Source organism: Sceloporus occidentalis, unplaced genomic scaffold (assembly GCF_023333645.1).
Source record: "Sceloporus occidentalis isolate IW3139 unplaced genomic scaffold, rSceOcc1.0.p SCAF_1, whole genome shotgun sequence".
Taxonomy (NCBI): Eukaryota; Metazoa; Chordata; class Lepidosauria; order Squamata; family Phrynosomatidae; genus Sceloporus; species Sceloporus occidentalis.
This window is the reverse complement of record NW_028316981.1, coordinates 296,771,597-296,794,108: the sequence shown is the minus strand read 5'-3', so window position 1 is coordinate 296,794,108 and position 22,512 is coordinate 296,771,597. Positions and strand designations below refer to the sequence as shown.

Sequence of the window (22,512 nt, the reverse complement as noted above, 5' to 3'; positions counted from 1 at the left end):
TTCTTAGACAAATGACAGAGTTGAGCTGCGAGCAGTCATTGATTAGGAGTCAGGAACTGAGGCCAGGAGTCTGAATTAAAGAACAAGCTGAGATCAAGTAAAGACTCTTCTGTTTAGCTAATACATCAGCCCTTCGAGTTCTTGCTAGCAATTATAGTCCCTGTGGCAAGCTTGATGAACGTTAAGCCCAGAACTTGGAAATACTTTTTTTTACTGCAACTTCCAGAATCCCCATAACCTGTGCAAAAAAAGGAATTTTTCCAAGCTGTGACATTATGTAGCATTACTGGAAAAGTTCTTCCCGTTGGAAACAGGAGTAGAGGAAATCTTTGCTTTTGATTGGACCTTGGGTGGTGCAATAGCTTAAAAAATGTTCACATCACACTCCTACTGCAACTCATGTCCCACTCCAACTGTTGTTTAAAGTAAAACCAGCCCCACAAAGGTAAACCACATGAACACCAGGGGGAAAGCCTTCTTGGCAGTCACCTTCTGTTTGTGGAATACCTTCTCTCAAGAGACTCACCTGGCATCTTTCTCCTTTGAGATGCTATGCATTTAGTTTTTAATTTATTGCTTTTGTTACCTATTTTATTGCTGGCTTTTAAACATATTCTTTAACATTTTAATGGAGTAGTTAGTTTTCTTATTGCTTTGGTTGCTATTTTAATGTATGTATAATAGTGTTTTTAAAAAGTTGTAAGCCCCCATGGAGGCATTTACCTGCTGCATGGTATAGAAATTCAGTCAATGAAATGTCATTTGGCCCTTAGTTCCTGAGAGATTACTTTGGTGACATAAAACTGGTCTGCCTTAGTCCAATGGTCTTTATTGATGTTAAAACTTCTGATAGAGAGAGGAATAATTGTTCTTTTAATCATATTAAGGTACATTTCTCAAACGTGCCTATTAATGTTTACATTTTATTGTAAATTTCAGTTGTCTATTCGTGCTCAGCTTGGTGCAGGAGCAGAAACTCTATTAAAGAAAGGAAAAAGCATTCCAGATGAAGTGCTAGTTGGCATCATGGTAGAAGCCATTAGGTATGAAAGAGAAGTTTCTTATTAACTATATCTGAATATGGTTAAATGTATTTGTCGTGGATCAAGGGTGTGTGTGCTGCTTTTAAGTGCATGGCATTTGTGTTTATAACACAGAAATCAGTTCAGAAACCGTACAAGAAGGGTGGAAATGATATTTTGTGGGGAGGAGTTGCTTTTAGCCTTTTTCCAACTGATGTATTTCTGTTTGGAACTTCTTTATCTCCCTTTTTGATATCTACATTTTTTTATTCATTTTATTTAAAATTTTCAGTATAAAAAAAGTTGTTGTTAACCACCCTCATGTCGATCTCAACTCATGGTAACACTGTGGATGAAACATTTCCAAGACTCCCTGTCATCCACTATTTTTCTAAGCTCTTGCAAATTCATACCCGTGAGCTCCTTGAGTCCATCCATCTGGCATGTGGTCTTCCTTTCTTTCTAGTTCCCTAACATAATTGTTTTTTCTAATGATTCATTCCTTCCCATGATGTGGCTGAAGTATGATAGCCTGAGTTTAGTCATCTTTGCCTCCAGGGAGAAGAAACAACCTGGCATGGAAGAGCAATAGGGAAGCTAGTGATCAGTTCATAGAGTGTGAAGATTTTGATTTTAGGGGGGGGGGGGTGATCAATGACGAAGTGGGAATGATGATTGAGGTTATGAAGAACTATGTGGATTGGAAGAGCAGCTTCATGGGGATGGAAGTATGGCATGGGACTGGGGAGGGATAACATGAATGTGGTTACAGAATCATAGAGTTGGACTTCAAAGGCCATGAAGTCAAACCCTGTGCCATGCAGCAATACACAATCAGAGCAGCCTCAACAGATGACCACCCAGCCTTTGTTTAAAAACCTCCCAAGAAGGAGACTTCACCACACTCTGAGGCAGCATATTTCACTGTCAAACAGCTCTCACTGTATAGACAGAGAAGATATAAGATATATACAAAAGAAAAAGCAGAATACTTCTGTAAGAAACTGCAAAAGCAAGATCAAGAAAGGAAAGGGAATATAGAAACAAGATCGCAAGCGAGGCAAAAAGAAGCCGGCTTAAGTAAAGAGGAAGAGGAAAAATTAAATAGACAAAGGGAAGAAGTCCTGAAAAAGACAGAGTCAGAATTAGAGAATAACCCTGATATAGGGGACAGTACGGGAATAGGACTGAGTTAATACATTATTTGGGGGGGGACATCCGTTTCTAAAAAACTTTATTTTATTACTGTAGTGTAAAAGGTTGAATTTATTTGATAATGTCTATTAAAATCTGTTCTTGGAATATTAAAGGTTTAAATGCCATTCATAAAAGAAGACGTATATTTCATTATTTGGAGAAAAAACGTTTTGATATATTATGTCTGCAGGAAACCAAAATAAAGCAGAAGGATGTGAAATACCTAAGAAATTGGAAGTTAGGACAATTATTCAGCTCAAATAATGAGAAGAAAAAAGGTGGAATCTCCCTATATGTTCAAAGTAAAATACTGGCCAAAGAGTGCTTTAAAGATCCAGAAGGTCATTATGTTGGGATAAAAATCAAAATACAAGAAAAGGAAATCCTGATAGTCGGTGTTTATTCTCCCACAAAAAATCAAACGGCATTTTACAAAAAACTAAAAAAGAAAGTAGAAGATCAACAAATCGCCAATGTCTTGATGGCAGGAGACTGGAACGGTGTAATTAAACCAACTCGAGATAGGAAATCTCACAAGAAAATTAAAAAAAATCAAGGGAAACTTCCGAACTCCTTTTTTAGTTTATACGAACAATTGGACTTGGAAGATGTGTGGACTAAACTATATGATCAAGCACCAGGGTACACATTCTTTTCGGCGCAATACAACTCCGCATCTCGTATTGACATGTTTCTAATCACTAACAATTTAGAGAAAATGTTGGATAACATGAGCATACTTCCGAAAACAGAATCGGATCATAAACCAATACTACTAGAATTAAAAATAAAAAGAAACGAATACAATTGGAGATTGAACGATAATACTTTAACAGATGATACTTTCTTAGAAGAGTTAAAGGCTCAAATAAAATTATTTTTTCAAGACAATTATAATTTGGAGACAAAAAGTAAAGTAATATGGGATACTTCTAAAGCTTTCGTACGGGGGCTTTTAATAAAACGTGGAGCTTATCTGAAGAAATTAAGGAACGAAAAACAACTAAAAATAGAGGAGAAAATACAGCAAAAAGAACAAGAACTAATGCAAAATCCAACATCAAAGAAAATAATGACACAACTGGAAGTTTTACGAAAACAACTAAAAATTGATCTAACTAGAGAAGTGGGAAAAAACATGAAAATAGTTAAACAAAAAAGGTTTGAGAATGCTAACAAAAACGGAAAATGGTTGGCGCAGAAACTGAAGCAAAATCGGAGAAGAAATCAAATAGAAAAGATATGTGTAAATAAGGAAATTATAACAACACAAGAAGATATAAAACAAGAATTCGTACGCTTTTATGCTAATCTATACGGGAAAACCCCAACCTCAGAAGGAAGGGAAAATCTTATAAGAGAAAACATTAGCATACAAAAATGGAAGGAAATACCGAAACAAGTTCAGGATAGACTAAATGAAGAATTTACAGAAGATGAGATAAGAAAAGCAATAAGAAATCTGAAGTTGAATAAATCACCGGGTCCAGATGGGTTTACTGCAATTTATTATAAAAAATTAATAGATGTGTTAATAATACCTTTAAAGGACATGTTGAATAAGATTGAGATGGAGGGCATCCCTGACTCCTGGACAATAAATGATATAACACTTATCCCAAAAGAAGACAAAGACAGTACTTCGGTAGAGAACTACAGACCAATCTCTCTACTTAACATAGATTATAAAATCTATGCGTATATTCTGGCAGAGCGACTGAAGAAAGTGTTAATAAACCAAATAGATCAAGATCAATCCGGTTTTCTGCCCGCAAGACATCTAAAACAGAACATCAGAACTGTACTAAATCTAGTTGAATTCTTTGAAAAAAACATTCAAAGGAAGCTCGGAATGTTCTTCATTGATGCATACAAGGCTTTTGACAGCCTAAACTGGGATTATATGCTGAGGACTCTACAAAACCTCGGAGTGGGAGAGAGATATTTAAGTTGGATAAAAAGCATATATACCAGCCAAACTGCGAGACTAATAATTAACGGAGAGCAAACGCAACAATTTAACATTCGAAGGGGAACAAGACAGGGATGCCCGCTGTCTCCTTTATTGTTTATAACTGTAATGGAAGATTTAAACAACAGAATTAGGAAAGACCCAGAAATCCTCGGTGTGAAAATTAAGAAATTTGAGTTCAAACTAAAAACATACGCAGACGACCTAGTGGTATTTTTAGAAAACCCAAACTCGTGTATACATAAAGTAATAGAGGTCATTGAGAATTTCAGATTAGTTTCCGGACTCAAAATAAACGTGCAAAAATCTGTTATAATAACAAAAAATCTATCACCTAAAGAGGAGAGTGAATTACAGATCATTACAAATTGTAAGGTCGTAAAAAAACTAAATACTTAGGTATCTGGATATCAAACAGAAATATTGATTTATTTGAAAATAACTACAATCATATTTGGAAGAAAATAAGGCAGGACCTTCAGAAATGGTCAAAACTAAACCTCTCCTTCTCTGGAAGAATTGCCGCCATCAAAATGACTGTTCTACCCAGGCTTAACTACCTGTTTACCAATATCCCAATAATCTCTAATTTGAAAAAACTTGAAGAGTGGAACAAGGAAATAAGGAAATTCATATGGGCAGGAAAAAAACCTCGGGTTAAATGGAAAACATTAATTGATCTCAACATGAATGGAGGATTTGACCTGCCAGACTTACAAATATATTTCGAAGCAAATTGCCTTACTTGGGCAAGGGAATGGATAAACTTGACAGATGAAAAACTGCTTGCTTTAGAAGGCTTTAATAATCGCTATGGCTGGCATGCCTATTTATGGTACGACAAACATAAAGTTAACAGGGAGTTTGAACATCATTTTGTGCGAAAAGCAATTCTTAATGTTTGGCTCAAGGTAAAACATCTCTTTTATGTTAAAATACCAGGATGGGTTTCACCCCACGAGGCGTTTTGTAATAGAACTCAGATCTCCAGTTGGCTGAGGTATGAAGATCTACTCTCAAAAGATAATTTGAATAACTTCATGTTTAAGAAACTAGAGAACATTAAGAACATGGATATCCAAAAGCATTGGTTTCTTTATCAACAACTAGCAGAAAGATTTAAAAATGACTCTCTAATGGAAAAATTTGAAATTAAAAATACTGAATTGGATATCGTGCTACGAAAAGAACAAAATAAATTAACATCTAAATTTTATAAAGTTTTGTTACAAAGGAAAGTGGAAGAAAATGTGATAAAGGACTCGATGATACAGTGGGCCAGAGATCTAGGGAAGACAATTGAACTGAAAAGCTGGCATTACGCCAGAGAAAAAACACGAAAGTTCACTGCTTGTCAAAATTTACAAGAAAACTACAAAAAAATGGAGTTAAGATGGTACCTGACGCCTGTCAGACTTGCTAAAATTCATAGGGACAGCAGTAGTCAATGTTGGAAATGTGCAAATACAAAAGGCTCCTGGTTCCATGTATGGTGGGAATGCCCCAAGGTAAAGAAATACTGGAGCCAAATTCATGCATGCATAACAAAAAGTCTTGGGATAAATTTCGATTTGACTCCTGAAATCTATTTGCTTAACATGACTAATAGAATACCTTGGGAAACAGAGAAAAAACATTGGTGTAAAATCCTATACATGGTCTCAGCAGGGAGGTTATTGCTGGCACAATATTGGAAAAGCAATGAAATACCATCAATAGACGAGTGGCTACTGAAGATATACGACATGATGGAAATGGACAGATTAACTAGAATTATTCAGGGAATAGATGAGGAAGAAGTGGAAAGGGAATGGGAGTCATTAAAAAACTTTTGTGACGACAGATGGAAAGGCATGTAAATCATCGCGTATTTAATTGATATTATTAAGCAATCTCATTTAACAAATAGAAAATAGGGTGTTATAATATAAGTAAGCAAATGTATAGACTGGAGTAATAGAAGAAACATGAAGTGCTATAAGGTAACTATTATATGGAGAGTAATAAACACAGAAGCAAATGTTGTACAACAGGAAGTTTATTTGTCATCAAGATTTTTGAAGATACAGGATCATTATATGTAATACAGTGGTACCCCGGGATACGAATGCGCCGCCTTACGAAATTTCCGGGTTACGAAGAAAATCCATTCAATTAAAGAGTTCCGGGTTACGAAGGTTATTCCGGGTTACGAAGAAAATTTTTGGTGCTTTTCGGCGCGATTTCACACGGAATTGCGGCTTTCGCTATTAGCGCCTATGGGCTTTTCGGCTAGCGAAAGTTTCCGGGTTACGAAAGCGGCGGCGGAACGAATTAATTTCGTAACCCGGGGTACCACTGTAGTTCTGAGTTGAGATGCTTCCGATTAATTTATGTTGATCGTGTTGAATGTTGTATATCTTCATATTTTAAGCAATAAAAATTAAAAAAAAAAAAAAAAACAGCTCTCACTGCCAGGAATTTCTTCCGAATGTTTAGGTGGAATCCCTTTTCCTGTAGTTTGAATCCATTGCTCTGAGTCCTCTTCTCTGGAGCTTCAAAAACCAAATTTGCTTCAGTATGACATCCTTTCAAATATTTCAGCAGGGCTGTTATATCACCTCTTAACCTTCTCATCTCCAGGCTACACATACCCAGCTCCCTAAGTTGCTCCTCATAGGGAATGGTTTCCAGACCTTTGTTGTTGTTGGATAGTTGTTACCATCCCAGGTTTGAGGTAATTTGTGCTTTTCCCAGTTTGCCCTATGACAAAGATTTGGTAGAAAACCCAAGTTTAAGTGTAAATAACCTGGTTAGTGAGAGAAGGGCTACATTTTTTGGATTTTGAAATATGGGTCTTGTTAGCATAAATCATACATTTATGATTTAAAGTAAATCAACAGAATTGATATCTTCATATTTGTTCTTTTATACTCCTAGGAATTTTAGAATATTTGGGTGGTCTATTTTAGGATCTAATAATGATAAGAGGGAAAATAATGTGATAGCTGGTGCAATGCTTAGTGAATCTGGTTCTGTTTTTGTTTTAGTCGATTGCCACCAGAAAAAGGTTGGATCATGGATGGATTCCCAATGACACTGAATCAAGCCAAACTGGTTGAAAAAGCATTGACTGGGAGAGATCCAGACCAGGCAGAAGCAAACGCTAAAGTCTTGAAAAAACACAGTTTGGTTATAGATCCAGCAGCTCCAAAAGAACCACCTGTGCATCCACCTGGTCTTGACTTTGCCATTTTGTTAGATGTTTCGGATTCCATTGTGCTGGACCGCATAGCATTTGGGAGATGTAAGTTTAATATTCTTATGAATGATGTACACAGTACAGAGGCATCGTAACTCATATTTCATCAGTTGAGGGCACTGATACATTTTGTAAAGGCATTTACATACACTTCAGTACTTTATAGCATTTTAAATACAGTTGGCTCTCCACATTCACATGGGTAAGGAGAGGAGCACCCTCATGCAAAAGTGGAGAAACCATGAATATAAATAAATATAAATAAAGAACACAAATGTTGGGTTTTTAAAAAAAACAAAACCCTGAGGGAATACTTCTCTTGGTCCTCCACTGTGACTCTGTGGTCAGCTTCTAACAGAAGTTGACTACAGAATCATGTTGGCTCTCCTCTTGTGTACTGCAAGTGTGCAGTGACAAAAACTAGGCCCAAACAGAGGTGCCAATGTTCAGCACTGTCTGAATTGCTTGACCTCAACAGTAGCTCACAGCAGAGTGCAGAAGCACAACCCAGTATGTAGTATTGCAGTATTTGGCAACAAGCCACTGACCAACCTGAAATGAGGCACATACATGGAGGCTTTTATCTTCTTGTTGCAATACGTACAATATATACAACAAAAGCTCTGAATTCTGTCAACATACACTGTATGATATATTTACAATCCACATTCTTCAAACTAGCACACCAACTCCTCTCTCCAATCCTATATCTTCAACCCACACCTGCTCTGGGTTTCAGAGTCCTTATATACATTACTAACAACTAAGGATTGATACCTGGTGTTCCTCACCATTTACAGCCATATAATTATTTTGTAACATCTTAAAGGGTCATTTTACCCAACAAATCATTCCTAAAGAGAACATATCAATCAAATCAAATTTGCAAGAGGGAAACGAGTGAATATGAGCATCCAGTTGTATACTGCAGTACCTAAAAAGCTTCTAACACAATAAATTGTAGTACATTCATTCAGCTTAGCTATTGTCATTGTTCCAAGAATAAAACTCTATCTGTTATGCTGGCATTTTATCACCCATTCTTAGGATTGCCAATAGCTAACAGTGTCTGTGTTTGCTGGTTCAGTCAATTTACTGGCTACAAGATGCTGTCTATTCTGGCTTAGACTGGCAATTGCAGTCCAACTATAGCTGAGGGACCCATGGTTCTAGGCCCGCATGAAACTATGTAGCTATTGTTCTGCCAGTACATTGTTTTCAAGAAATGATTGTGATATTTTTCATACAGCAATGGACTCCTATCAAAATGAAAATGAACGAGGTGATCAGGTGTCAGATGCTGAACTCCAGAGAAGAGAAAAGGCAGCTTCAGTGAGAGGCCAGATTCAGCACAGGTTAGTCACAAGCATGCAAATTTGGTATAGTATAGCGGAGGGGTGGAAAGAGTATGACCCAGTCATATTTTTAAAAATAGGGTGAGTTTTCAGCCTAAAATAGAACAGAAATGCCAAAGTGACAACAAAAATATTATTGTTTCCTCCTCCTTATTTTTTTATTATTAACTGCTGTCAAGTTCACTTTGACTGATGGTGCCCCTATGAACAAGAGACCTCCACCCTTCCCTCCACTGAACTGTTCAGCTCTTGTAGAGTCAGGGCTGTGATTTCCTTGATTGAGTCTGTCCATCTGGAATGTGGTTTTCCTCTTTTCCTATTGCCCTCTACTTTACCTAGCATTAAAGTCTTATCTAGTGTCATGTGTTCTCATGATATTGCCAAAGTATAACAGCCTCAGTTTACTCATCTTAGCTACTAGAGAGAATTCAGGGCTGATTTCTTATAGGACCCATGTACAATCAGCCTTTCTCTTCCCCGGAGAACTTTTCTGGAACCCCCCCCCTCCGCCACGTAAAAGAAAAAACACGTAAGCTCGAGCCCCATTAGAAGTAATGGGGCTTGTGCCTGCCGCATGTTGCCATGCACACTGCAGGCGCATGCCCCATTACCTCTTCCGGGGCGCGCGAGGCGTTTTCCAGCGTGGCTTCCAGCATATGCGTATGACACAGGCACACTGTATTTGTCTTGTTAGCGATCCACGTTATCCACAGAACTCTTCTCCATCAACACATCTCATATCCTTCTTACTAACCCCCAAGACCCCAGATTCCTACACGCCAGGGAAAAATGACAAGTGAAACCAGAAGTAACATCACTTCTCTTCATGCCAAGTGTTTTGCTGCAGCCTGCTGAATAGGGATGTGGGGGAATATCCTTCATTTTTTGTGCTGTTGCTCTCCCCTCCTGTAGTCGTCAGGCTACGGGTTAGGTAGAGCTGGCTTCAAATCCCATGAATCTTACTGAATGTCTTTTGGTTAACCACATCTCTTTGCCTGACCTAAACACAGGATTGTGTGTGATGATTAAATGGAAAAGAGATGGAAACCTAAGCTTTTGAGAGGAATGGCAGAATCCCATTTTGTCACACCATTAATTTCCTGCAAAAGTGGTACTTGGAAAAGGAAAGAAAACTGTATTACTTTTGAGTGGGGTTATTTATCATTTTTCAATGCCAGTTTTGTAAAATCCCTTTTTCAATAAGGAGGGAGAAATAAAACATTAGGATGCACCTTTAAATAAAAAGAAAAGAAAACGAATTATTTCTCAGGTAGGCTTCCAGAAGTTATCATTTTGGATATCCTCCCCCAATTAATGGAAGTTGATGGGAAGTCTCAACCCAGATGGATGCATAATGTCACCAGTGGCTGACTTGTTGCCCACCCTGTTTCAAATGCCAAACAGTAGTTTGATGGGAGCTAGAAGGTCAGTTTCAGTTGAAAATGAAACCCTAGATACTCTAGAGCATGTTGCTATAAGGTTGTTCCTAGAAGCATGAGCCAGTCCGGGCTTTGAGATCCTCTGGAAAGGACCTTTTCTCAGTCCCACCCCCATCACAAGCATGGCTTGTGGAGACGCAAGAAAGGGCCTTTTCCGTGGCTTCCCTGGACTGTGGAAGTCCCTTCCTAGGGAGATCAGAATAGCCCCTTCCTCATTGACCTTCCACCAACAGGTTAAAACAGAAGGCAGGTTTTAAGTGTTCTAAACAATTTTAACTTTTTAACTGTATTTTCATTCTTTAATAACCAATCTGTTTTAGTATTGTAAAAATTTAATTCACTTTTTAATGTTTTTAACTGTATTGTTCTTTTAATGTTGTGAGCCACTCTGGGTTCCAGTTCTGGGAAAAGAGCGGGATTTAAATAGATAAATAAAGTAAATAAATAAATAAATAAAACATGAACAGCTAGGGTTTTGGAGCACTTGGTAGCATTTTTAAATGTTTGAAAGTGGGTTGGGACGGAAGAGCCTTCAGCTACCTTGCAAAACTGAAAAGTCCCCCTCATCTATACTTTCATACCATTCTGGTCATTGTTCCCTCCTTATCATCTTGTTGTTTTGGAAAACAAGCATTAAAAATATTAAGTAGTGCTTGCAATCTGTTTAAAAGGTGAACTGCCACTCCTGAGGTCTTCAGAGGAGGCAATTAATTTCTGTGGGGAATCTGAAGCAGTCAAGGGTCACAAAAACAGTGAGGAGGTATGCATGGAGCCCCAGGCCACATATCCATTCCTCTCTTAGCAAAATATGAGTTCTTGGTTTATTGTATGAGCTGCCTGTAGGCATCTTCTCTTTTCTGTGGGATCAGCATGCTGGACTAGATAAGTCTTTGGTCTGATCTGACTGGGCTGTGTCTTCTCATCATATTAGCACACAACCAATATATGTTTTTTTAATATTCTTTATTGATTTATAAAAAAAATTAAAACAAAACAGTAAAAGAAAAACAGATTATATACAAAAGTTCAGAGCAGTATATATAATTCAGTGTATTAAAAAAGCCAATATTATATCCTTTCCTTCCTTCTTTCTCTTGAATTTTTCTGTTAATATGCACTTCATTATGATCACCAGATAATTTAAACTATGAAAAGTATTTACAAATAAACTAAACATAATTATACTTCAGATATCAAGAAGTATCTATAGTCGATACATGATTATAAGGTCCATCTATTTTTATTGCATTATATCGATTTTTATGACTTCACTTACTCCAATCCAATTGTAAAGTCATTTCCCCACCTTGATTTCAAGAATATTATCCAGGGGTTCCATTGTTTTTCAAATTTACTCATAGGCTTCTTTTTAATTAAATACACCAACTTATCTATTTCTATAATATCATATAGTTTCATCAACCAGTCATTCACATTCAGTAATGTTTTCCCTTTCCATTTTTGAGCATAAATCATTCTCCCAGCTGTAATCATATAGAACAATATTTTTCCATATTTTTGTTCCAGTTTTTTGTCTTAAATCATATTTAACAAATACATATATGTTTTTAATTAGTCCTTGTCATTTGTATTGTGAATTTCATTTTTAAAAAATACCTCAATTTTGCATGGTCTTTATTTCACAGACTTGTACGTTTCCTGGAAACATGGCCAAAACTAGAATCCTGTTATGCTGAGCAGCAAAATATACTGATAAAAGTCAACGCAGAGGTGGAAGAGAATCTTATGTGTCAAAGGGTGAAACAAATTATAGTGGAAGAACTTGTTAAAATTGAAAATAGAAGTAAGCAATAGAATTTTAACTGTTTCAGGCAAATATATACTGTATATTGAAGCATTTTCAGTAATCTGGCTGAAATTTTAAAGATAATGTCAAAATCAGCATTACTTGTTGCCAACATGTGAACATTTCCACCCAGGATATTCTTTACTTTTCCTTTGTAAAGTATTTTGGATACAACTAGGTTGTAATTTGCATTCAAACTTGCCAGGCCAAGGCTTGAACCTGCTTTTCATTGTCAGACCAATAATGTATAAAAGAAAATATTTCAGAATATTTTGAAATTCTCTTATTATTCCTTTGCAGTAGGAAAGTCTACAAGGCTTTCCATCAAGGGATCCAACCTTACTTTTCAGATACAGTGATGTAGCTAAATAATTTCTGTAGCATGAGTGATAAAGCAACCAGTTCTTCTGCTTAACCTGAAGAGTTAACCTCCATTACTGGGTTGTTAAATTTATTTCAAAAATAAACCTTTCAAAAACAGAATTATTTCTTCAAAAACTAATTTGTCACCCAGGTTCATTAAAATATTCAACATTCATTATTCATTAAAATTCATTATTTTAATCATCAAGTGGCAGTGACCTTACAATACCAATTATTGTTTCTTGTTTATTTAATTAGTTACTGATCACTTTTTAGTAATTGTATTATATATATTTTAATTTGGTGATACTTACTTAACAAATCAGTTCTTTTTTTAAAAAAAAAATACAAACACACCCAGTGGCTTAATATTACCAAATTTATTTATTTTTCTCTATTTAACATTTTCTCTATATAAGCAGTAGCACTTAATGTTTTCAAGTTCTGTAAACCTAGCAAGGTTTACCATATATTTACCCTAAAATCCAGATAATACCTCATCCATTCAATGAAGTGTGCTATAAACTATGGAAGCTCATGTTATAATAACTTGGTTAGGTTTTAAGATGCCACGTGATTCTTTATTTTTTCAACAATATAAAAATAAGGCTTTTGGGTGTTGTACATTCTTTCTCTTTGCGAATTAGCCACACATTGATGATGATGATGGTGATGGTGATGATGATAATTCAAAATTATTGCTTTTAGTTCATCTTGGCAAAGTTCTAAAGGTAGGAACTTTGTTCTTATTTTGCAAGTTTGTATGGAAGCAACTGTTTCCCCATTAAGATCTTTTCACTGGGAGCCATTTAATCATAATGTCTTTGTATTACCTCATTATTCCTTTTAGGAATGTAAATCTTTTATTATTTCATCTTCACATGCAAGGATGAATAATTAATGTCGCTTTTTTTCACTTTGCAGGAGAAAATGAATATTTCTGCACAGTACTGTCCCTGGTATTCAAGGGCTCTTAAGTCTTCTAGTCAATCTTTCTTTACAGAAAAACACTTGATTTTTCTTTGTATGTGTGTAGAAAACAGATTTCCTGTACAACTCACCCCCACTGTTTCCTGCTAGGAAATTCATTTTCTTAGTACAGAAGTGTTTTTTCTTTTTCTTTTCTTTTCTTTGTGCATAAGACTCCCTCAGAACATTTTATGACAGTTGAAATTTGAAAAACTGTGTAAGTCTCAATGCTCTGTTATTCTCACTGACAGGGCTTCTCAAATGTCAGGAGACCCATTTTTCAAGCAGGAAGCACATAATAGTGAATATTATTTTCATCCCAAATTCTTTTATAATATTTATACAGTATATCCATCTTTTTTTCCTACTGGATAAATAAAATTGTTATACACAGTAGAGTCCTGTAGATAATCCCAACTCTCACTACTCATAAAAAGGATTCTCCGTTAAAAAAATATGAATACTTACACAGGGATGTTCTGCCTGGATTTTACTCTTACTTGTGCATAAAAATATAATCTGGTGAGTGGTTGGGGGGAATTCTGTTATCCTGGTGAATAATTTTCGAGTGGTCTTCAGGCAATATGGGAGAAATATCATTATATCTAGGCTTGTTGTTGATTTTCATATGCTTTGTTGCTGATGTTATACTGCAGGAAAAGAAAAAGAAAAGAGAGAAGCTGAGAAACTAGAAGAGGCGATGCCTCCCTTGCCACAAGAAGAGGACCATGCCATTGTCACAGAGAAGGTGGAAGAAATAGCTCCCAGTCCCCCTATAGAAATTCAAATGCCACCCCCAGCTTCTCCAGCAGACACTAAAGTATCTAAAGGTTGGTGAGACATAAACATACTGTAAATAATTGTAGCTTGAATTTAATAGCTGTATTGGCAGGTTTAAGAGAGCCAGTGTGTTGTAGTGGTTCAAGTCAGAGGCCACTCCCGCCCCAATCACCCCAGGACTACTGCAGGACCATGGCAACCAAATGCCGCAGTCCCGAGGGTGCCTCCTGCCACCATCCTCAACAGGTCACGAAAAGGAGCAGAAGGAAACCGTTCCTTTCACAGCCAGTTTTGGACCACATTCAGTGGCCACAGTTCACCCCCAGATTGGCCTGACAGCATCCCTTTTAGGACGTCTGTTTGAGGCCTGTGACTCTCAGTAACAGGGTTCAGTTCCTAGCTTGGCCATGAAACCCACTGGGTAATCTTGTCAAGTCACATGCTCTCAGCTTCAGGTGAAGGCAATGACAAACCTCCTCTGAACAAGTCTTACTTTCCTCTGAGGCTGAGAGCATGTGACTTACTCATTGCTTATTATTTTAAGAGTAACCTATCAGTAACACTTTACTGCTAGAATGAGAGAAATACTGCCTGAAATTTTTGGGTAGGGAATTACTTACTAAGAGCTTTACGCTTTATGACAATACGATGGCATACCAATGAAGCAGCACTGGGAGTAAGACTGATGTACTGGTGGAGTCTCCTTCCTTAGAGGTCTTCAAACAGAGGCTGGATAGACGTCTGTCGGGGATGCTTTGATTTAGATTTCCTGCATGGCAGGGGGTTGGACTGGATGGCCCTTGCGGTCTCTTTCCAACTCTACGATTCTATGATTCTATGTGCCATACTGCCACCGCTGTAAGCCCACATTTTTACCCTTTGGAAATAATCCTTTAATGGCTACCTCGCTTCCAAACAATAGTTTTTTTCAACGTGAAGCTCTGATCCTGCTTTGTTCTGTGAGAATTCCATGACTCGGTGGGCTGTGGGCAGGTTGAGGGTCTGGCCAGTTAGTTCCTCCCTTGAAATTCCTCAGGAGATTTGAGCAGGTGGTCCACAGACTACTTCTGATACTTGTTCCAGGAAGATCAAGTTGGCATGTTTAAAAATCCCTCCTATTCTGCCACACTAACATCTGTAGCATATATTAAACAATTTAATGGGGGCGGAGTGATATATAGTAGGATCCAACAGGATTTGTACTGTTTGAATCATACTGTGCTGCTTTGTTTTGGTGGATAAAATCACATCATGATGCTAAAACACTATAACGTCGTGATTGCAAAACAGTCCCTAAAATGCTGAAATATGCACTACATACAACATGGAAAAAACGAGATGCAGTTTACAGAAGTGCTCAAATAAAAAGGATCAGAAGCAGTTGTTTCTCTGAAGAAAAGCCACCTGGTCCTGGAGATTTTCCAGCTTTATATCTCGGAATTGCATCAAATACTTCTTGTGTCATTTTTTTGTTTAGAATCTCTTTTATATCTTCATTAAGTGGCAGGATTACTTTGCTACTCAAACACTTTTCTATGACTTATCCTTGTATATCATATATTTGTGAATAACAGTCAAATAAAATTTGTTTTAATTTCTCTTGATCTGAATATACTTTCTCTCCTTTTTTAAATTTGACTATCATTTTCTTTTCTTCTTCGTGGTCTCTGCGAATCACACAATGGGTTATTTCTGCGCATGCGCAGCAAACTCGGAAACTTCTAGAATCTCTGGGCAGAAAGTCATGTAGCTTTCTGCAGACTCTTGCAACTTTTTGGCGGTAGCCCCGCCCATCCCGTATAAAAGGCCCCTGGTGGCCCGCTCCTCTTCAGTTCCTTCATTCCACCGCGTTTGCAGCTCGAGGAACTTCGCTCTAGCAGCTCATAGAATCTCTGTACTCACTGACCATTACTGGCTATCGACTTGGACTGGACCTCACTATTCTTCGATTACGATTTGGACACCGTCGACTCTGTTTGCTGAACTCTGGTAACGGATATCCTTGCCCCAATGGCCTCCTTTAAGCAGTGCGCCAAATGTGGGGTCAAGGCACCTCCCTCGCTCACGGTCCCGTTCTCCACAGAGACAAAGACAACTCCCTCGATCACCGTCCCGTTCTGTACGAGACAGAGTTTCACCACTCCGGAGAGATCGAGGCGTTCTGGGAACTGAGGCAGACGAGGCCCTGGACAGGGATCGCCGTGATCGTTCTCCACTGGATGGAGACCCACCGGACAGTGATCTCTTTGACACCTACCCGGATTTGATGTATGACCATCACACTGGACAATATTTGTTGCCGGTGGATGTGGGTCACCTGCGTCGCAATATCCCTAGCCAAAGAGGAGTGAGGCCTCGCTCTCCACAACTAAGAGCCTCTCACTCTAGGATTTCGGAGCAGGACAGACGCCCGTCTCTCAGTAGAGAAGACCGGGAAAGACGCCGTTCTCCTAGTAGAGAAGCCTCTCCTGTATACTGTACGGAGAGCAGATCTCGCTCCGCATCACGTTCCCGTTCGGCTTCCCTATCTCTTCAGATCGTAGAGGACCAAACTCTGGCCTTCGGTGAACCAGATGCCCCATCGCCATCTGACGACGTCCGTTCCTTTTCCGATAGAGTCATCCGGATGGCTGACGCCTTGAAGTTAGAGGTCACCCACCCCGAAGAGGACGCCCTCGACCCGGTGGAGCGCAGGATCCACGGCTGTGCCCCTGCACCACCTTCTTTGGCCTTTCTACCTTCCTTAGAAAAAATTGCCAGACGATCCTGGGATGCCCCGGCTACCATTGCCTCCACCTCCAGGAAGATTGAAAACATCTACAGGGTCACTCCATCTGGACCCACGTGGCTGTTCAATCATCCTAAACCTAACTCAGCCATCGTCGAAGGTTCTCAGACTTCCTTCGCCGCCCGGCCTTCTTCTTCCCCAGTGGATAAAGAGAGTAGGAAGATCGACGGCCTGGCAAAAAAGTTCTATGCCTCTGCTGCGCTGGACATTAAGATTGCTAATTACGCAGCATGCATGGGAGCTTACGTCCAGTTGTTAATGGAAAGAATGGACCCTGTCATCAATGAGCTCCCGGACGACAAAAAGAGAATTATGACCGCCATTCGCAATGAGGTCCATCTGGTTGGTGGTCAACAAATCATATCAGCACGTCACTCTACGGATTGCGCCTCATAAATCCTCTCTGGATCGGTGGCCCTCCGTCGGTATGCTTGGCTACGCTCGTCAGACCTGACCCCACAGGCCAAATCAGCCATAGAAGATATGCCATTTGACAATTCTGGCTTATTTAATAAAGAGACCGACGAGAAGCTGAGCTTCCGCTACAGAATGAAGACAGCTGCCAAGAAACATGGCATGTCGGCCTCTGCTTCTAGACCATCCAGACAACGCTACTCGGGCCAGAAGAGCTGGTTCCACCATGGGCAGCAACGGTTCCACCAGCCCGAGCGCCAATTCCAGCCTCAGGACCAGAGCCACCAAGGAGGACGTCCCAGGTCTCCATCACATCAGGACCGTCGTCAACCATCCCAAGGCCGTTATCAGCAAGGCTACAAGAAAAAAGACACGCGAGGCAAGAAGAGGTTCTGAAACCCTTCTGCGCACTTCGTCCCCCCTCTTGCTAACACCTTAGGGCCCTTCATTAACACCTGGGCCTCTATTACCTCTGACTCTTGGGTTCTCAAAATAGTCCGAGAGGGTTATGCCCTAGAGTTTTCCGAGCTCCCTGTCACCGGAGCCGTTATTACCACCGTCCCCTCGGACACCCTCCTCGACGAAGTGCGCTCCCTTTTGGACAAGGATGCCATTGAGTCTGTCCATCCCTCCGGCAGACACTGCTGCTTTTTTTCCAAATACTTTATTGTCCCTAAGAAACCGGATGGGCTTAGACCCATCTTGGACTTACGAGCACTGAACTCCTTTTTGGTTTATAGACGTTTTAGAATGATAACTCTTGCCTCTATTCTGCCACTCTTGCAGAAGGACGCCTGGTTTGCCACGCTGGACCTAAAGGACGCCTATTTCCATGTCAGCATAAGGGACGACCACCGCAGATTCCTTGCTTTCGCAGTGGGATCGGACGCCTACCAGTACAAAGTCCTTCCTTTTGGTCTATCCTCAGCCCCAAGAGTTTTTACAAAATGCATGGCTCCTGTTGTCGCCTTCCTTTGCCAGAAGGGAATTGTAGTCTTCCCTTACCTAGACGATTGGCTGTTCACCGCCCCGTCACGGGAGGACTTGACACGCCACATGGTCTTTGCCCAGGACCTATTGTCATCACTGGGTCTCCGGATCAATCAAGACAAGTCAAACCTGACCCCGACCAAGCGGATAGAGTTCATAGGCACAGCCCTGGACTCGGAGACAGGCATGGCCTACCTTCCACGATCCAGGTTCCTAGCCCTTTCATCGGCGGTACGGGCTTGCCTCAGCCGCAGACATCTTCCAGCCCGTGTGATACAGGTTGCAATGGGTCACTTGGCGTCAACCACCTTTGTTACGCTATGGGCAAGGCTAAGACTCAGACCGGTACAGTCCTGGTTCCTTTCCGTCTTCGATCCCGTAAAGGACCATCCCGACAAAACGCTCACCATCCCAAGGAAGGTACAGAACTCATTACGTTGGTGGCTCCAACCAGACAACGTCTGTTCAGGCATGCCGTTTGCCCTTCCACAACCAGATATTACGCTGACAACGGATGCGTCTCTGCAAGGTTGGGGCGCCCATACATTGGGATTGACTGTCAAAGACAAATGGACCTCCATGGAATCAAGTCTCCACATCAATGCGTTGGAGATGCTGGCGGTGGAGAAAGCACTCAGAGCATTCCAAAGCCTTCTCTCCAACAAGGTGGTGCTTCTCTTAACAGACAACACAACCACCATGTACTACCTCAACAAACAGGGAGGTACCAAATCAAAAACTCTCCTAGATATCACTCTCCGGATTTGGGACTGGTGCATCCAACACAGGATTTTGCTCCAGTGCATCCACCTTCCAGGCGACGACAACGAACTTGCGGACCAGCTAAGCAGATCCCAGACAACATGCCACGAATGGAGATTACACCCAGAAGTAGTCTCCCTTCTTTTTCATCGATGGGGCACGCCAGAGGTGGACTTATTCGCGTCCCCCGACAATACCCATCTCAACAGGTACTGCTCACGGGCGCATGTAGCCGATGCTCTGGGAAACGCGTTCCAGTTTCAATGGACAGGTTGCCTCCTTTACGCATTTCCCCCCTTCCCACTGATCACCAGGGTGCTGGCAAAAATAGGGATGGACTCATCAGATGTGATAATCATCACCCCGTGGTGGCCGAGACAGCCGTGGTTCGCCCCCCTTCTACAGAGAGCACAAGACCACCTTCGCCTCAAATACCGGCCCGATTTGCTCTCGCTTCACAACGGCCAAGTCCACCATCCCGAGATGCAGTCCCTCCCATTGGTGGCATGGAGGATTCGATCCTGAGCTCGCTTCCATCCGGAGTACAGGACATAATCAAGGCAGCTCAAAGGCCGTCTACCCGGAGATCCTATGCCTACAAATGGGACAAGTTCCTTTCCTTCTTACAAACCAGGGAAGTCCCACCATCCCGTGTCTCCATCCCTGTAGTCCTGGACTTTCTATTGACACTGACTGAAGCAGGTCTCTCTTTGAGTTCCATAAAGTGTTACCTGTCTGCCATCTCGTCCCACTATTTGCTGCAGGACAAGCCTTCCTTGTTTCGGGACCCGCTTATAAAGAGGTTCCTTAAAGGATTTAATAACTTACACCCACCGGCCCTTGATCCTCCCCCACAGTGGAGTTTAGACACTGTTCTGACTTGTCTAGTTTCTAAACCTTTTGAACCCTTAGCTACCACTGACTTAAGACTCCTAACTTGGAAGACAGCCTTCCTGGTAGCTATCACATCAGCTCGTCGGGCTGGTGAATTATGTGCCCTCAGGGTTGACCAACCCTTTCTCCGTTTTCACAAGGACAAAGTGGTTCTCCGTACAGACATTACCTTTTTGCCAAAGGTGGTATCTGCCTTTCATATCAACCAGGACATTGTTTTACCGACTCTGGCTCCTAATCCGACCACGGACTCTGAGCGCCAGCTCCATGCCCTAGATGTTAGAAGGGCACTGGCGTTCTACTTGGACAGAACAGCTGCCTCTAGGCGTTCGGAGAGACTCTTTGTGTGTTACTCTGAAGCCAAAAGAGGGCTACCGGTTTCACCGCAAAGATTTTCCAAGTGGGTGGCCAACACCATCCGTCTCTGCTACGAACTGGCTGGTAAGCCCCTGCCTGGTCGGGTTAGAGCCCATTCAACTAGGGCGGTAGCAGCATCCTCGGCTTTCTTGACGGGGATCTCACTCGAGGATGTATGCAGGGCTGCTGTTTGGTCCCAGCCATGGACATTTATAAGACATTACAGGCTGGATGCCAGGACCAGACAGGATGCAGCCTTTGGGAGGGCAGTGTTACTCTCTGCCATGCATTGAGTTGTTGTGCTGTTAATAAATAACACAGTTGTTTAGTTTACATACGTTATTGTTTATCTCATTTATTGGTTATTGACACTCCCTCCTCCACTGACTACAGCTCGCTAGTCTAACCCATTGTGTGATTCGCAGAGACCACGAAGAAGAAGGACAGGTTGCTCACCTGTAACTGTGTTTCTTCGAGTGGTCATCTGCGAATTCACACAAACCCGCCCATCCATCCCCTCAGTGTCTGCTCAATTGACTACGCTTGTTGCCACGCTGATTAGCGGCTCATTCGGAACTGAAGAGGAGCGGGCCACCAGGGGCCTTTTATACGGGATGGGCGGGGCTACCGCCAAAAAGTTGCAAGAGTCTGCAGAAAGCTACATGACTTTCTGCCCAGAGATTCTAGAAGTTTCCGAGTTTGCTGCGCATGCGCAGAAATAACCCATTGTGTGAATTCACAGATGACCACTCGAAGAAACACAGTTACAGGTGAGCAACCTGTCCTTCTCTTTCTTTCCTCAGCTTGAATGCCAAACATTTCCCCAGTTTATCTGCATGTTCAAAATTTCTTTGCCAGGTATATTTTAATTTTGTATTTATTTCTTCTGTCATTATCAAAGAGACCTGTTTCTGAATAATTTTAATCTTGTCTAGTATTGGGGATCTATCAAATTGGGGTCAATAACCTCACTCCAATCCCCCATCAAGATTGCTGATAAAAAATTTAAATCATTTAACTTGTTAATTAATTCTCAATACAATTTGCCTTTGTTCTCTAAGGGGGTGTATATTCCTATGACTAGTGTCTTTTTTCCCTTGCAGGTCTATCTGCATTCCTATAAAATGACCATTCAGAGTGTTCAAAATTTCTTTAACTTCGTACCCGTCTTTAATACACAACATCACTCCCTTTTTTTCTTTTCTTGGGTGTTGATACATATTTTTGGCCCAATTTTAGGTTCTTGAAATATTTAGTCTTGTCCTTTCTTATTCATGTCTCTTCTGGACAGATAATATTGTGCTTTAACTTTTCAAGATAATGAAAAAAAATTGCGCTTAACTAAACCATCAAGTCCTTTAGCATTCCATGATAATATCTTAGTGAATATGTACATCCTCAGAATCTAAGGTGCTCGACAGACAGGCGGCTCAAAGCAGACTCTTCTTTACACCGTGGCCTGCGCACAGAGCAAAAAGAACCCCTCCTTTTTGGGCTGTAGAAGGGGTGACATAAGCGGCGCGGTGTTATGACACCCCTTGTTCGCACGGCTGTTTGGGGGACATCATCATGGCATGCACCATCTGGAAGGGTGCATGCCAAGATGGCACCCCGGCGGAGAAAGAAGGGCTTGGAACATGTAAATGATCAGCCCTAGTGCAGCCCTACTGAGCATGCAGACTGCCGATCTGTTGAACCCCTTAGTCTTTATCTTTGGATCCTGTCTCTGTTTCTGAGTCTCCATCTTCTACTTTTGTTTTGGTGGATAGAATGACATCATGAGGCTAAAACACTGTAACATTGTGATGGCAAAGCAATCCCTAAAATGCTGAAGTATGCACTACAACATGGGGAAAAAGAGATGCAGTTTACATAAGCAAGCAAATAAAAAGGATCAGAAGCAGCTGTTTCATTCACACATAAAATAAAGAAATGGTGGGGGCAATGTAGCCACCTTGTTTTTCTGGTCAGTCTCTCATGCTGAAACATCTCATGCTGCACTAGGCACGATCATGACTTCTTTCTGTTATAATGCCATGGTGGCAAGAATGCAAAAAAGAAAAGGGGGGGAGGACCAGTCATGAAGCTAAGAGATGGGATAGGGGTGGAGGCTGTGACGCCTGTATTGTGCATGTATAGTAGAAGAGAAATCTGTGTGTGGA

The 22,512-nt window shown here is 40.7% G+C and overlaps 1 protein-coding gene across 6 annotated transcripts in view; it reads left to right on the top strand.

Annotated features, from left to right (window-relative positions):
- The window catches only part of SPEF2 (sperm flagellar and cilia associated 2), a 140,795-nt gene that overhangs the window by 56,653 nt on the left and 61,630 nt on the right, over positions 1 to 22,512 (top strand). For all 6 annotated transcript variants that reach the window (XM_089496624.1, XM_089496614.1, XM_089496605.1 and 3 more), the window contains exons 15-19: positions 940 to 1,043; positions 7,221 to 7,477; positions 8,682 to 8,787; positions 11,873 to 12,030; positions 14,022 to 14,195. In XM_089496624.1, the coding sequence (XP_089352750.1) occupies positions 940 to 1,043; positions 7,221 to 7,477; positions 8,682 to 8,787; positions 11,873 to 12,030; positions 14,022 to 14,195 (799 nt within the window). The remainder of the gene's footprint in view (positions 1 to 939; positions 1,044 to 7,220; positions 7,478 to 8,681; positions 8,788 to 11,872; positions 12,031 to 14,021; positions 14,196 to 22,512) is intronic.